This window comes from Patagioenas fasciata, chromosome 7 (assembly GCF_037038585.1).
Source record: "Patagioenas fasciata isolate bPatFas1 chromosome 7, bPatFas1.hap1, whole genome shotgun sequence".
Classification (NCBI taxonomy): Eukaryota; Metazoa; Chordata; class Aves; order Columbiformes; family Columbidae; genus Patagioenas; species Patagioenas fasciata.
In genome coordinates, this window is record NC_092526.1 from 20,310,679 (window position 1) to 20,327,162 (window position 16,484).

General features: G+C 37.0%; 1 protein-coding gene across 5 annotated transcripts in view; it reads right to left on the reverse strand.

The window, feature by feature from the left end:
* Window positions 1-16,484, reverse strand: part of LOC136102875 (sodium channel protein type 1 subunit alpha) — a 98,049-nt gene that overhangs the window by 39,597 nt on the left and 41,968 nt on the right. For 2 of the 5 annotated variants that reach the window (XM_071811016.1, XM_071811013.1), the window contains exons 1-11: window positions 16,329-16,413; window positions 15,443-15,571; window positions 14,833-14,924; window positions 13,453-13,725; window positions 7,217-7,280; window positions 6,469-6,610; window positions 6,112-6,318; window positions 5,328-5,633; window positions 4,222-4,602; window positions 2,931-3,063; window positions 1,826-2,064 (exon numbers count right to left, since the gene is read on the reverse strand). In XM_071811016.1, the coding sequence (XP_071667117.1) occupies window positions 1,826-2,064; window positions 2,931-3,063; window positions 4,222-4,602; window positions 5,328-5,633; window positions 6,112-6,318; window positions 6,469-6,610; window positions 7,217-7,280; window positions 13,453-13,725; window positions 14,833-14,924; window positions 15,443-15,571; window positions 16,329-16,408 (2,046 nt within the window). In that variant the 5' untranslated portion in view covers window positions 16,409-16,413. Of the gene's footprint in view, window positions 1-1,825; window positions 2,065-2,930; window positions 3,064-4,221; window positions 4,603-5,327; window positions 5,634-6,111; window positions 6,319-6,468; window positions 6,611-7,216; window positions 7,281-13,452; window positions 13,726-14,642; window positions 14,721-14,832; window positions 14,925-15,442; window positions 15,572-16,328; window positions 16,419-16,484 lie in introns of those variants that run through there. The other 3 variants (XM_065840303.2, XM_071811014.1, XM_071811015.1) reach the window with 3 other exon arrangements.

A 16,484-nucleotide genomic window follows, 5' to 3' on the forward strand; every position in this document is an offset into this window, starting at 1 on the left:
ATCTTTCACTGGAATAACCTGCTGTAATCCCCTTCAGTTGAGCAGAGGTAGGATTATTTATACCAGATGGGGATCAACTGAGATAACAACTATCTGCTGAAGCTAAGGAACTTCAACCTGGCTGTTGCCAGTAAGTTCAGTGAAGTTGATTGGCTCAATGATTTAAACATCAGGAATAAATGAGCATTTAAGAATACATTTTAAACATGATATTGCTGATAATGCTTTCTCATCATGGGCTGCTATGCTGAATGAAGTAGGACTCATATTTAGGAGTCACCAAGGCAGTGATGCTGTGCAGCTTTGAGAGAAGTCTTAGAAGAATTTCCTGTAGGATATGCCTCCGTTAAAGACTGCCTGAGCCCTGGTCTGAAATACTATTTTTTGGATTTTGATAACCCATTTTCAAGCAAGCTGGACATAAAATGGGACAGCTGAAGAGAATCATCTAACTGGGATAACCAGGAGATGGACAAGAAGAGTCTGACTTGCTCTGCCTAGGAACAAAAAAGCTCAAAATAGATTTTATTACAGTCTTTAAATACATTTCAGATATGAACACCAGAGACGCAAAGGTTACTATTTTTTAAGCTACAGGACTAGAACCACTGAGTAAGAGGTAGAAAGGAATGAATAGATTTTGAAATGCTGACTTAGGTTCCTAATAATCAGGATGGTGAGGTTCTCAAGGAGCTTTAAAGTGGAACTACCGGAGCAGATAACCCTGACAGCCTCTAGACTGCAGAAGGGGTTATGTCAGGGAGCCAAAGCCTGGAAGATCATGGTGCTTATAGCCAGGTTCTTTCACACTCCCTTTGTAGTCAGATGTACACCAAGATTCATATGGCATTTTCTTGGTTGGAAAACAAATCTGTGTAATGCTACAAAACAAGATTTTACATTTTACTAGGAAACTCAGATTTAGAGTTTCCCTTATTTGAAGTATCTTAAAACCAGCATTTATCTATTAATTCTCCCTTCTGAATGCTGTAGTTATCTACATGATCTGAGATATTCTGTTCCTCATTACAAAACAAGGATTATTAAAAATCTCATAATAAGAAAAAATTTCTTAAAATAACAAAGTAGGACTACAGCTGCAGATACATCTATATGATCAAACCTGTCAGTTCAAAAGCACCAGAGCTACACAAAATTAACTCCTGAATTCTTTAATAATTTATCTTTTTGAAGTAGAAGGGAGAAAATATAGTTGATATCATGAGGAAAAGATATCTTACTAATTATCTGATGATAAAAAATATGAAAACTGTAAGAGGAAAAAGTACTGCAGGATAGTTTTTGTAGTTTTACATAAAGCACATAAAGAAAACAATCCACATATCCACAGAAGAAAATTCTAGAAATACTTTTAAAAGGCCCTTTTAGCTCTTCTAAACCTGTGCTCAGGAAACAGAGCAATTAAAACCACATTCATAATTTAAAGATTTGTATTGTATTGATTGTAAAAGTGACACTACGTTTATTTGCATAGTGTCTTTTTCATAGTAATGCATTTCTTCGTTTAGTAGTTAGACAAATCAACTTCTGTTTAAGATGGACTCTACTTAATGTAGTGTTGGTGCCATTTTAAAAAAAATTTATTTGGCTTAGCAGAACACTGCAATATATTGATTTTACAGTATCCTAAGTTACATGAGCCAAGGTAGACAGTGAAATTTCCAAAAATATTCAGATAGAGTAATATCTGGAGGCCAATAAACATCCAATAAATCTACTTTCTAAAGAGATAAAAAGAGAAAGAAGGAAAAAAAAAAGCTATTAAAGCTCCTTCTTTCAGTTAATTCAGTGCCAACAGACTTACCAGATTTCCAACTGAAAGTACATTACTGAATTCATCGGTCATCGGATAATGTTCCATAGCCATAAAGAGTGTATTTAAAACAATGCAAATTGTTATAGCCAGGTCAACAAATGGATCCATTACCACTAAGTTGACGATATGTTTGACTTTTAACCAGTGTGGACTGCAGTCCCAGATCAAGAAAATATTTGCAAATTTATACCAACATGGTGGGCATTTCTGTCTTGATTCTTCAAGTTCTGTGGGTAAAGAAAATTCATACAGGTAACTATGTGATTGCTCTAACATTCCTCAATCTTGTATGAATTGTATCAGTCAAGATGTCAATCTAAACTGGTACTGACTAACCTCTATAAATATGCCGTTTATACCTTTTTACAGGACTTTTCAATAAAGTCTTTAAAAACTGTTATCAATTGAATGAGTTTATTTTGTTCAAAGCTTATCTATCAAGCACAACTTCTTTGTATTGTAATCACTATTCTGACCAATATAAATTTATGCATTGATTTGTAATATATATTTCATTATTCGTTGATTACACTTCAGCCTGCTTCTCCCACTTACTGTTCTCTTATGGAAAATTTTTTATTTTGAAATTTGTGGCGTTTACATAAAATTTTCTAATATAACTTTCATTGCTAGTTCAAGAAAAAAACAAGTTTTTATCACCTAGAATAGCACTTCTTTAAAGAGTAACTGAATGAATATAACTGCTAAAAATACGCATATATTTTAACAACTGTTGCATATATTTGAAAAATGTTCAGTGGCCTTTTTGTGTCCAATACTATATCGTTAATTAATATGCATAAGCGTCCACTCAGTTATGACCATCAAACATAACTCTCTAGTCCTGATGACCACATGAGGTAGACAGTGGCAAAACAATGAGATAGAAACAGTTACTTATGTAATAACTTTAATGCTTACTTGTGTAATAACCTTAATGAATAAAGCTCTGAGTTTACTGATAAATATGTGTCAGTTTGTGGGATGCTATCTGTTAATTAATCTATTTTAAATCAGTTCTTAAGCTTCAAAACTTACTGAAGTCCATTGCAAAAAAAAATGTATTAAATACTAAGCGATGTGTAGCACCCACCTTCCACAGTGTTTGTAAGAATACTGGCAATACTCATGGCTCTTTCCCTTAAAGCTGGATCTTCAAGTAAGTCCATAGAAACGTGTAAAGAACCTGATATTCTCTTCCTCATTTCTGTTTCTGTAGTGGTGCCCTACACAGAAAACAAGAGTGGGTGAGACCACCTTGGACGAATAAGATAAGCACAGACTATATAGAACCCTGTTATTAATGTTGTAGCTTGGATACGTGCTTCATGCACTTCAATTTTTATCATGTCAGACTTTTATTACTTTTTAGTATCTTTTAAATAATTGTAAAGTATATGAGGCAACAGTTTCCTACTGTTAAGACTGAGAGTTTATTTACTTAACTCTTGCATTTTCTTCAAGCTATAAAAAAGGATTTAAACAAATGTAAAAGGATTGAATAAAAAAAAAAATTGTATAAAATTTTTGCAAACTGTAAGTTTTTTCCTTGCTCCTGCTGACAGAGTATTCTGCGGTTTGTGATAGAATAATCTTTTCCCCTAGGCAAACTGCAGCAAGTAAGAAAAGTCTGACTTCCTCATGCTTCCTCATGCTAGTATCTTTTTAGTAATTTAGTAATGTGAGCAGAAAACTTAAAACTAAGCAATAAATTTTTTCCCGACATCTTCTCTTAGGTTGTGTGTGGTAAAAGAGTGGCAGCAATATGGTCTGTTCACACAGACATCTGTATTTTTGTATGTATTGAAATGTGGTAATCCAATAACTATTTGTTATCTACACTACAGAACTCCACGAGGAATGAGAAACAAATTATAATAAAGAATTGACAACTTCCTTATATTTTTAACAGGGCTGATAAGGAAGAATGTTATCAAAATTAACTGATAACACTAATGTTGATAAAGTGGTAATAGCAGCATCATATTGATTGCAGTTATATGTTAACAGTTTTGTATACTATTTTCAATTGCATAGTAACTATGATTTGGTAGACGATAGCCAGATGGACCTTTAGATCAGGAAAAGTAAAGTAGAGTACAGGAATATAGTAAAGCATCGTGCTTTTATAAATGTGTAAGTTAGTTAATATTTTATTACTTGGAGACTGGAAATTGCATTTTTAGTTATGAGAATATTTGTAAGCAAATGCTTAGGCTGCCAAACTGTCTTAGCTGTTTTATTTATTAAAGATTTTACAAGATGCAGAAGCATTCACAGCTTGACCAACCAGGAAGCATTGCCAAGGGTTCCATTCTGTAGAAAACACTGGCTGGTGCACTAAGAAAAGGCCACGATGCCTAAGCTATTTAAAACTTTCTTACATTGTCATCAGTAGCTGGTTTATCTATTATCACCTCTGGCAGAAGCTGTCCAACAGGTGATGTAGGAACAGATGGTCCACCAACCAGGGAAACCACCCCATTGCAATCCACAGTGCTGTGCATCTTCCCATTCACTGGAAACACTGCCAGCATCCTGGATGACCTACTGGCCTGACTAATGTTACTGTTGCGTCGTTCACTGTGCCTGCGTGGCACAAAAAGAGAATCTCTTCTGCTGTCATTGTCTTCAAAAGTGCTGTGCTCATCATCAGCAAAGTCATTTTCCGATCCAACATCCTTTGCTCTGCCTCTGAAGCTGAAAAGACTTGTTCTGCTGTTGCGCCTCGGAGAAAATAGAGAGCCGCGAATGCTCAGCAAAGACTGCAGGCAAACAAAATTTGTGATTATTAGCTGAAACCTTCACATTTTGCACTGTTATTAGGATAGCAGAGGGGTTTTTTTCTTATATGAGAGTAAATATTTTTCCCAGAAACTAAATGCTTCTGTGAAGTTGTTGCATTTCATTATATTTATATTTTGCAGATAGAAATGCTGTTCAGTGATTCTTAAGACAAAACCAATTATGAGCACTCCTTTCTCCTAACATCAGTTAGAGTTGCTGAGTGGAGTAGTTGCACAACACTTCAAAAAAGGGAGTCTATACATGCACATTCCTTCATGTATGCAGTATCCTGCATATATTGAACCAACCTCCAAACATTGAAGCAGGAGGAAAATACAAGGCTATCATAATGGAAAAATACTATAGTATTTTAATAAGTCTACATAATATATAATCATACCCCCTCCCCCCCGCCCCATGGAATCAATCAGAGAATATTTTAAGATGTTTTTAAACAATCCTGTTATAAGAATAGAGATATGAGGTTACATTTAATTCTCTGTGGTTTTTTACGCAACAATCTCACAGCTACAGCACTTTCTCTCAAGCACTAGCAACAATAATAAACTTTAATGAATACCTCTGTGTTTCCTTTCTTTAGGCAGCAGGGTCATATTACAGTACCAGGAAGACTAAAGTAGTTTTCTAACAGCCTATAATGCTTTAAATGTAAGCTGCTACTAAAAATAACTATATACAATACCTGATGTGGAGAAGAATACTTCTTTTCATATGTCAGTCTATTGCCTTCAATAGATAATCGAAAACCTTTCCTTCTGATGCTGTCTTCTGATTCAGACTTGTGAAATTCATCTTCATCTTTTTCCTCCCCTCCAGATTGTTCTTTTTGTTTTCTTTTTTTCCTTCTATTTCTCCTCTCTTTTGCACTCTTTGAGCTCAATTTTGATGCCTCTGAGGAACTTTCTGAGAGCCCTCCTGCTTCTCCCCCAGCACTGGGCTCCCTGGACTCTGCGGATGCTGTTGCTGCTGCTGCTGCTACCGCTGCTGCCTGCCATATTGCAGAATGAATTTGTGTCACTGAGCAAACCATCACATCATGTTTTTTATAAATTTACTTATACAGAATTTCTAGTCCAAATGCCCTGGATCTTAACACTTTTGATTTCCATAGCATATCCCCTCTCTAGATTTTTTCTGATTTCTGTTACTCAATTGACTCAAAATCTGTGTTGGTCATAGTATTCTTCTATATTTCATGACTAACTTTTAAATGCAGAAGTCTAACAGACAGTAGGGTAGGAAAAACATAATGAATAATTGATACCTAGTTTTGAATATTCCTTCTTGATTATGGCTGGGTTGTTCACAGGACAACGTCTTTAGTGCAGATCAGAAAAACCTCTGAGCTAGCTCTGTTGAAAGCCCAACAGGGTAGTTTTATAACTCCAAATTTAGAAAGCAGAGAGTGAATATCTTTGGTAAAATCACATCCATACACTTCAGCATTACTACACCATAAATGATACCTGAGCTGCTTCTTGTTGCTTCTTCAGTTGTTCCAGCATCTGTTGAAATTCTGCCTCTTTCTGTTCTGCTTCTTCCATTGTTGCTTGATTCTGTTCTTCATAGGCCATGGCAACCACAGCCAGAATCAAGTTGATCAGGTAGAAAGAACCAAGAAAAATTACAAGAACAAAAAATATCATGTATGTCTTCCCAGCAGCACGTAGTGTCTGGAAATAAGAATACATACATAAGCAAGAATAGGTGAACAAAAGTTTTGGTTTTCATATTGTTAAAATGAAGATTACATAAGAAAATTTATTTTAGGCCTCTTGTATTGCTAGTAAAGAAATATTTTATTTTTCATTAAAAATTCTCACCAATTGATAAAGATTTTCCCAGAAGTCTTGAGTCATCAAGCGAAATAGTGACAGGAAAGCCCAGCTGAAAGTGTCAAAACTTGTGTAGCCATAATTGGGGTTTCTACCAGCTTTCACGCATGTATATCCTTCTGGGCACTGCCTACAAAGGCAAACTGGATGTTACCTAACATAGTTATTTTGAAATTATCACCTTGAATGTCCAGGACAAGATTAGGATTAAAAAGTGGATTTTTCTTTAGTTAATCAGAGTAGAAATAATAGTAGTTGTGATTTTTAATAGAAAATTATTTTAAAGCATGTTAGAAAAATTCAGTAGGAAAGGCACATAAATAATTAGGGTTAAAAGTTTAATCTAAGCTTCTGAAACATAATATTCCAAATATATTAATTTTGTAACAATAATGTAAATGTCAGTGTTTTCTGTTCTCTCAACCTGCTAGTACTCATACGTGCAGGTAGAACTGCAAAATCACACATTTTCCAGCTGTTCCATCTGTTACTCCTCATCCAGGCAGGAGCTGCACCAATACCAAATTACTGATTCATCTGTGCACAGACTAAGCTCGTTTAACCAATCCACTCAGCACTGCCCAGAAACCCTAATTCTCAGTCCAATGTAAAATCCTAGTGTTTCTTATGTAAAAGAAAGTGGTCAATCAAAATATAGCCCCCCTTCAACTGCACAGCTAAAGAACATGGATCTCATTTGTATATGGTGCAATAATATGGCGAAATTGGTTCTTACCCGGCATCAGAACTATTTCCGCAAAGCAGAGCATCACTTTGCCCTTCCAGAAAATAAAAATGACCTGTTTAAGAAAGAATTTTTAAAAAATTATAAAATTTGGAATATGAAGGTTTTCCTACAGCTTTAGGTGATTTTGAATGCAATTTTAAACAAGCAGGATTTTTTTTTTCAGCAAGAACATAACTTTAGAGTGAATGACAATATGAATTGCAGCAAGTGCCATCACTCACTGCACTTACTGTTAAAATGCAAAAATACACTCAAATTCCTGTCAAATGCTGCTGGATGAAGATGAAATGTACATTTCTCCCTTCAGTCTGATCACTGCAATTTGTGAAATGATATTATAATAATTAAATTGTATCTGAAAAAAATATACTGATAATATATTAGTATTGCCAAGGGCTCCAGTTTGCCACTTACAAACACTTGTGGCAGTTATCTAACATGTGACCTCTGCAAAAAGCCACCCAGCTGCCAATGGCTCTGACTATTACAAGTGCGTGCACGCCGTAAGTAGTCCGCTGACTGATGTGAATGCCCTGGTGTACATCTAAATTTAACTCAAGACAGAATTACTGAAACAGTCATGGACTTGCATAGGTAGGATTTTAGGAGTATATGATGAAATTATTGATCATCTTCGCAAAGAGAAATTGGGTAAATTCCACCAAATCACCCCGTAGACAACCGTCCTGTAATCTGTATAGTAATCCTGTATTTAAAGGACATTTTAGATGGTTTGAACAACAAAGACACGGACCTGTGTGTTCTTAGAAGAATAAAGAGATGATGTGTAAAACGTTGTGCTTATTAAGATTCACTTTGACCATATCCTTAAGTGCTTTCCTTTTTCCCCTCAAAGCAGATGCCTACAGTTGCTAAATTCTTGATTTTGGGAGAATTATCACAGGAGGAACTTCCTCCTGCAGTAACGATCTCCCATAGAGTCACAGGCTTAAGGACGCAATTTACACAGGGTCAGACCACGTAGCCCAGTACCCCATTTCTGATGGAGACCAAAAGCGTTGCCTCAGGATGTCTGTAAGGACAGGGCCGGAACATGATGATACTCCCTATAGCACCTCCTCAGCTTCCAATTCTTCCAAAGCACAGCAGCTTTGGAAGGAACATGATGATACTCCCCATAGCACCACCTCAGCTTCCAATTCTTCCGAAGCACAGCAGCTTTGGAGTTAAGGTGGTACTTTTTAGCCTTCCTGAGAAGACTTAAATCCCACATTGGATTTATTTTCCATTGAACTGACTTGTTAGATTACCCTTAAAACGACCTCATTTGAAATGCTACCAGTGCAGCTCTATTTAACCATGACTGTAGCTGTGCTGGCTGTGCAGCCCAAGCAAGGCTACTACAGAAGCTGATGAATTCCCAGTCTGAGGAGGCGTCACAAGATACTGGCTCAGCTCATTGCTTTGCTGCAGGAGGGACAAGGTACCCCAGCCAGCTGCATCTCTCCATCCTGTGAGCGAAATTCACCATCCAGTAAAGTTAGGTTGTGAGCTGTACGTAGACCTTGTTCTGACACTCTGTCAAGGACTCAATTTCAGTGTTTAATGCTAACACTTGCACCTTACAAGGTACAATATTCTGTACTCTGCAAAGTGTATAACACTATGTGTGGCTGCTGTGCATTGCAGAACTGCACTCTGCTGAAACACAGCTGTAAGTAGTAAAGGTAGCTGACATGGTGCTGACTGCAGCTGACCCCTATGAAGCAAATCTTATTCTGCAGTATGTCAGCTAATCACGATTAAAACATAGCAGCTGGTTGGGAAGAATGCAAACCTGACTTGATATAGTTTCCATGGAGCGGTCACTCATGATCAGTACTGCATCAGCTGAGCTGAACTGCTAAAATAGGGTCTGCGTCCAAGTTCTGTGGTTCAGACAAGATGTGCCCTGTAGGCACGCTGTACCAGCCAGCTCCACAGGAAATAATAGCCACATGGGCTTTCTCTGGGTTTCCTGATACAACTGTGACAAATGCTCAAAATATTATCATGAAAGGAAAACGTTTATAACAATGCCAGCTGAGGGGTATAAACATGTGTCCCTAACTAGAAGCAAAACTCTGAACTGTATTTAATTAAAGTAATGTGAAAAGTCCCTCAGTACCTCAAATGTTTGGCTCCCCTTTATTTGATTAGGGAATGGGAAATAATTCCTGGCAGGTGAGCAATTTACTCCAAAAGAAGTTACCATTGTTTGGATACACCTAAGGTAATGACTGAGGATAACTGCTTCACAGAATAGATTGCAAGATGTTATTTCCTAGAAAAAATGGCTTATGGCAAGCTTGCCAAGATAAACTTTAACTTATCTAGCATGAATTTTATCAGATTTGCTGTGCTAGGGGAAGGAAAAAAAAAAAAGTGCTCGACTCATTAATGCCAGAAGTGCTTATACAAGATTTCTCTAAATGGTATTTCAAAAATTAGCTCAGTGGCAAAACTGGGTCTTACATGCCTTTTTCTGCATAGTATACATAACTATTGGCACAAAAATTTTTATAATTCCTAAAAAAGACAGTGACATTGCACTGCTCTGAGCTCCAGGTAAGTCTCTTTTAATTGCCCTATAGCATAGCTGGTTTAAGAAGCATTTCTGTATCCTGTCTGCCCACCAGGAAGAAGAGAGCAGGAAGCTGTGAGAAGATAATTTTTCTCTTTGAAACTGCTGGTAAGCAAGGACAAGCTTATTAACTTCATAATAAGACTCATAATATCATTATAAATTTCATAATACATATGAAATCCTGTGTAAATATACCAAAGGCTGAAGTAGCCTTTCGATAAAGTATTTTTCTGTAACTAATTCAATTCAGCTTTGTTTTTCAGTGGCTTCAGCTCTTCTTTAAATCAAATGAAATCAGAGCCTGAGTTTATAGATTCTTTGTTAAAAAGCAGAAAATTAAGCTTGACCTTAAAGTCCAGGTCCTTCATTATGAGACTTTGTTTAGACTTGGTTATACCCTGTGGCATGGGATCTCCATGAGTTCATGTGTTCCAGTGTGTTTCACAAAAAGATTACATCTTGATTTAAGAAATTGGAATGGAAATCCATCACAGTCATTGATCAGCTATGTGATCACAGTTAGAAGCTGTCTTTTATTTGAAAACTGTCTGGCTTGAACTTGCAGCTATTGAACCTGTTATATCCTTGCCTGCTAGATCAAAGATATGTCTATGATGAAATTTCTTTTCCCCGTGAGGTTTTTCTCGACTGTGATCAAATCACCCCTTAAACCTTCTCTTTGATATGCTAAGTAGGTTGAGTTCCTGGTCTATCTTGGTATAAAGCATGTTTTCCAACCCTTTAATCATTCTGCTCTTTTCTGAACATCCTCCAGTTTTTCAACATTCTATCTAAATTGAACTTTATATAGTATTCCGGTAGCAGCTGCAGCAGTGCTAAATACAGGGGTAACATTGCCTTCCTGGTCAATAATTTATTTATGTGAATAGGATACTATTTAGCTTTTTGGCTGCAGTGTTTTAGCATTAATTTGTCAAAGTCCTGGCTGCTCCACAGTGCCTTAGGTGCCTTAGCCTCAGCCTCTCTATTGCTAAGGGCTTTTCAATTGTATTTATATATCCTGCCTCTCAGTTGCAGCTCTGCAACCTTCCACATAAACTGCTGTCGCAGTGTTTTTCAGAGCCTCTGCAGCACCATTTTTCCTTTGTTGTCCTGCTGTTTTTCACACTGCGGTTATTCTCATGACATTATACCTGCAAACACACGATTGTTGCAGCAGACAGGCATGGGAAGCAATTGTCTCTGGTGCGAGATTCACCCCTCTTCCTTCCCCTTTTTCCTACTCCTTGCTTGTAGCTTTTTGTTTATATTAGGCAGCCTAATAACATACATGCACAAGCTTAAAAACCAACCAGCCCATGCAGCACCCACCCTGATCAAAGTGCACTCAAATTAGCGCGAATAGCACTGTAGGCAGGGACAACCTGTGGGGAGTTTGAGGAGATGCTAATGAAAAATACATGGTTGCTATTGGAAAAGTAGTATGGAGTGATTGCTGCTGCACCGGAAAGGATACCTGGGGAGAAGACTCATCCAGAGACCCCATCACTTCTCTTTGCAGCTGGCTACTGTGGTCAGTTTTCCCTTTTCCCTTCCCTTTAATTTCTCTCTCTCCCCTTTAGTTCTCATTTTTCTCCAAAAGTTACTTTCCCAGTTAGAGATGCTGTATGCCATCAGCTACAGTCTATCAGTCTATGCACGTGAACTTGTCTCAACATGAATTATGCAGCATTGATTTTTAAGATGGGGAGCTTAGGTTTTGAACCTCACATTTAACTGTACTGGAATGCATTTCTTTATCTATTCTCAGTTTGCCAGACTGCTCTGTCTCAGCAAAACTGGTTGGAAAATCACACTTTGGGAAATTATCAAAATGGAAAGATGCTTCTGAGCAATCTTCGTCTGAGATTGCTCCTGTTCAAGGTTTTAACTAATCTAGATGACAGAAGAATGTTTACCAAATTTGCAGATGATACTGATCTGATAAGGGTGATGGTGAGTTTGAGGAAACAATTACAATTTAAAATATCCGGTATAGCTGGAGAGATGGTCTGAAAAAATAAGGTGCTGTTCAGGCTGGAACAATAAACTGTGCAAATACCAAGTGGGAACTCAACAAGGTAAAAGTCTGAAAAAGATTCAGAAGGCAGATAGACCACAATCTGAACAGGATTTAACAATGTTACAGTTGTAAACAACAGCAAGTCCTAGCCTAGGATATATAAAACAGAAGTTACTATGATACCACATAATCATTCTTCTCTACTTAGTATGCCTCCTATGGAGGAGAAATGCCTAGATGTGAGTTCTGCACTTCAAGAAGGATGTTTACAAACAAGAAGGGATCCAGATGAGAGATCAAGATCTAGAAAATAAATTGTAGGAGTGTCTTGGTTTTGTTAAAAAAACAAGTTTCTCTTTTAGTGAATTTTTGCCTGTCAGCTAAAGCCTTCATATTAGCTGCATTTTCCTGGAGAACCCGACACATGTTTTGGTTAAACCTAGCAATGGAATGCAAACTTATTGATAAGCACGGATGGACATCTCGCGAGAGGGGCAACGAGAAACTGGTGATTGAGAGACTGACCAACGGTGTATAACATTCCATTCACGTGAATACTTCATATAAAAGTGGGAGATCACGAGGATCTCATCCCTTTTTCCCTTTTTCCTCATGGCTGACATTAGGAGAGGACCTTGCTGGTCGTCCCTGCAAACTGAGGCCTAGTGACAGACTGAATCCAGCTCCGGTTGGCTACAGAGTCTAATCCAGGACTTTGGGTGCTGGCTCTGCAGTTGCTGAGACTTTCAAGATTGGTTTTGTATATTTTGTATTATTTTCTCTATTCTTATTAGTAGCATTAGTAAAACATCTTTAACTTTTCCAACTCTTCTCTCTCTGTCCTTCTTTCCCTCCCGATCGCCTGTCCTGAGTGGGAAGGGGGGAGAGGGAGGGGCAAAAGGGGGAAGTTGGGGGGAGAGGAGGTTAACAATACATCTGCCAGGGTTTGATTGTCACCCCGCAAGGAGGAAAAGGTTAACGATCTAGGTTGCTTGGTGTACGAAAAGACGACTGAAAGAGCAGAGCATGGCAACATAAGAACAGGCTCTAAATACCTCAGAGATCAGTGATTTATGATAGGCAATAATTTGGTTTTTGATGCCTGTTGTGAAGTTGATAAGAACAATGAGCTTAAATTGCAGCAGGACAATTTGTTAGACCTTAAAAATTCCTTTCTAATAATAAGGATAGTGGAGCACAAGAATGGATAGACAATGCAAATACCAAGGACTCCATCACCGGAGTCCTCACTGAATGTCATAAGTCTCTGACATCATGAGAAATGACATTGCAGTCTGTTGCTGATCTTGCTTTGGAGTATAGGAATAGAAAATGCCTAAGATTATTAACCAATTTTAAGAACTCCTTTGGACCTCTTTCTGTTTCAGAGATGTGGATTTGGCAGAGGGAGCTGACAAACAGAGCTGTATCAAGAAGAGAGACGATGTTCCTTGCTCCCTGTTCCATGCTGGCCTTTGGAGTAATCTATGAGAGAGAGAGAAAACACTTCTCCTGCTCCATCTTAACTACATGTATCATCCGTTCCCCTCCTTATTTCTAGGAAATGTGTCAGCCACAAATCACTTCAGTAAGAATTATGCTGACAATACTTACTTTCATCTTCAATGTACCCCTTCCAGTCAAACGGAGTCACTGTTGAATTAACCAATGTACCATTTTCACCTATGGTGCTGTTCAGCTGGGAAGTAATATTTGTTTCCAGAGTAAAATTTTCTGGAGGCCACTGCAGGCATTTATTCCTCAAGTTGCCCATGAAGAGCTGCAGCCCTATCAGTGCAAATACACTCAGGCAAAACACAGTCAGGATCATAACATCCGAGAGCTTCTTCACAGACTGAATTAGGGCTCCCACAATAGTCTTCAAGCCTGCAAATGCAAATAAATTTTTATTCCAATGTTCAAAACTTTTTAAAAGCATAAAAATAACAGTGTCTCCCAGTGAAGTTCTAGATTTCATGCAGAAGCCCAAATAAATGATTGTAATGTCTGTGAAATAACATTTTTGTGAAGATATTTTTCACTTGTGAAAATGAATAAATAGCTGAATTTATGTTCATTTGAAACTGTGAATGGAATGAGTTGCATATATTTCAAAACACTTGTTTTAATGCTAAAACAAGTGACTTTTTAAAATTCATGCTGTACATGAATCTCACATAAAAGTCTTCTTTCTTTGTATTTGTCAATACCTCTTGCCCCAAACCTTTGCTACTATCAGTTTTATAACATACTAGATTTAGAAGACAGTAGTAAAAAGCCTGTTCAACAACAAATAGGGTTAAAAAATAATGCTATAAAACTGGAGACGGTTTGGAAAAACATAGAATGTAAAGATAATAAATCCCCCATGCAATGCCCATGCTACACTTTATTATCTTATTCCTTCATCTTCTTACTAAATCAACATTTCAAACAGTTCTATTTTTTAGACACAAATATTCACCAACATATACCACACAACATCATGTAGGTAAGATACACATGGGTAAGAAAACTTGGGGGTTTCTGATATTCGTTGAATGTGGAGAAGAAAGCTTGACATCATACGATGCAAACCACACACACTGTGTACTGCAATGTCTCATGCAAGAATCTGTTAAACACAAAGGCTGATTTCAAAAAGAAAGAGCTCATGTTAAAAAGCAATGAATCAGAGATTTCAGTGAATTCTAATATCTTCCGATTCCTGCTTTTTTGTGGAAAGAAATAAGACTTATGTTTAAAAAATATGAATTCCATTTCAGTGAATTAAAGTCAGCCTCAGTGTTTAACCTAGCTCTCACCTGGAATGACTGATATTGTTTTCAAAGCTCGGAGAACTCTGAATGTTCTCAACGCTGAGACATTGCCCAGGTCCACAAACTCTGTCACATATCTGTAATAGGGGAGTTCACACACAAACACAATGACAGGATAAAAAGGAACAGTTGGGAGGTACAAGGGGCCTAACACCTTACACCAACTACTTCTTACCTGGAATTACAGAAATAGTTTTCAAAGCTCTCAATACTCTGAAAGTTCGAAGAGCTGAAACATTGCCTAGGTTTACAAATTCTGTTACATACCTGTAGGATTAAATCACAGTTATTCAGAATTTAGGCAAAGTTTATGCTACTTACTTGGGTCTTTCATCAAGACCGCTTTGGTGTTTTTAGCAAGAAATTAAATAGCAACAGTCAGAGGTTTACCTTTCACTGCAGTTTGCCTTGCATTTATATGCTTTCAGAGCCTTCAGTTAAATTAAATGTCTCTGAAGTGAATCGTAGTGATTTAACTTTGAAAGCCTAAAATTTATCTAGACTAGATTGGTAAGTTTGGAGAATGAAGTCAAAGGGACGCTCCTTTTCTGCTCAGAGAAAAAAATGCAGGACATGAAATTAGCCTTTCTAATACTAGTTGTACTAATGGCTTCTGCAGTATTTATGTTTACATCAAAATATGCATATTAGAATGTGAAAATTGTTTTAGATAAAAGTAAATCCGTACAATAATTTCCATAAAATGAAATTGATATGTATTGATACTAATTTCATGCCCTTTTTGCCCTTCGCTTTCAAAGAAAAAGCATAAAACAAAAACTTACGCAAAGGTAATGACAGTGAAATCAAGCCAGTTCCATGGATCTCGAAGAAAAGTAAAATCTTCTAAGCAAAAGCCCCTTGCAATGATTTTTATGAGTGACTCAAATGTGTAAATTCCAGTGAACGTATACCTGGAAAATACAGAAAAATTTAATCCAAATAAGTAGCAACGTTTTACATTGGTATTGTGATAGAAACGAGATGATCAAATGAAGGAGTTGTTTATTTCAAAACTGGAAAAGAAATGCAGTAAATAAGCATTATACTTATCCTATACACTTGTGTATTGGCATGCATTAATTGTGACATGCTGTTGAAGTACAGCCACCCTGACATTGTACATAAATCAAAATAAATACATCCATCAAATAAATGAAATATATTAAAATTCATTGGTGACACTCAAATTAAAAGTATGCAACACCAGATCCATTACTTTTAATCAAGTAAGCCATGAGCATAAGTTACTGGATACTGTCTGAATCACTAAAATCTAAACCATCTAGTATTAACTCTAAAAAGGGAAGAATGCAAGCATGCACTGCATTCTCACTTAAGGAATACTTTTGCTTACGTGCTGTCCTTAACTGACGTGTACAAATAGATGACCACAGTTCTGCTATTAATGCATTGGTGTAAAGGAGGGGTAAAACCCATGAAAATGAGAGAACACTAGTGGAATCTCAGTAGAATAATATCTGTAAACAACTTCAAATTTTTTCTACCCACTCATTCTACTAGAAGGAGAATTAAATCTTTATTCAACATTTCTACATAGTTTAGGGAGGAAATAGTAGCAGTGGCTCATGACAGCTCCTGCCAGCACACATCACTGCAGTTACTGGCATGCTGACTCCACGATATCTTCAAATAACATAAGCAACTTACTCTACATTCTTTGTCCAGTCTGGAGGGTTACTCATGGTCATAAATACACAGTTGGTCAAAATAGTGCACATGATAAGCATGCTGAATAATGTAGATATAGTTAAGGAAAACCCAATAATAATTCATAGAATATCACGTCAGTCATATATCTTAAGT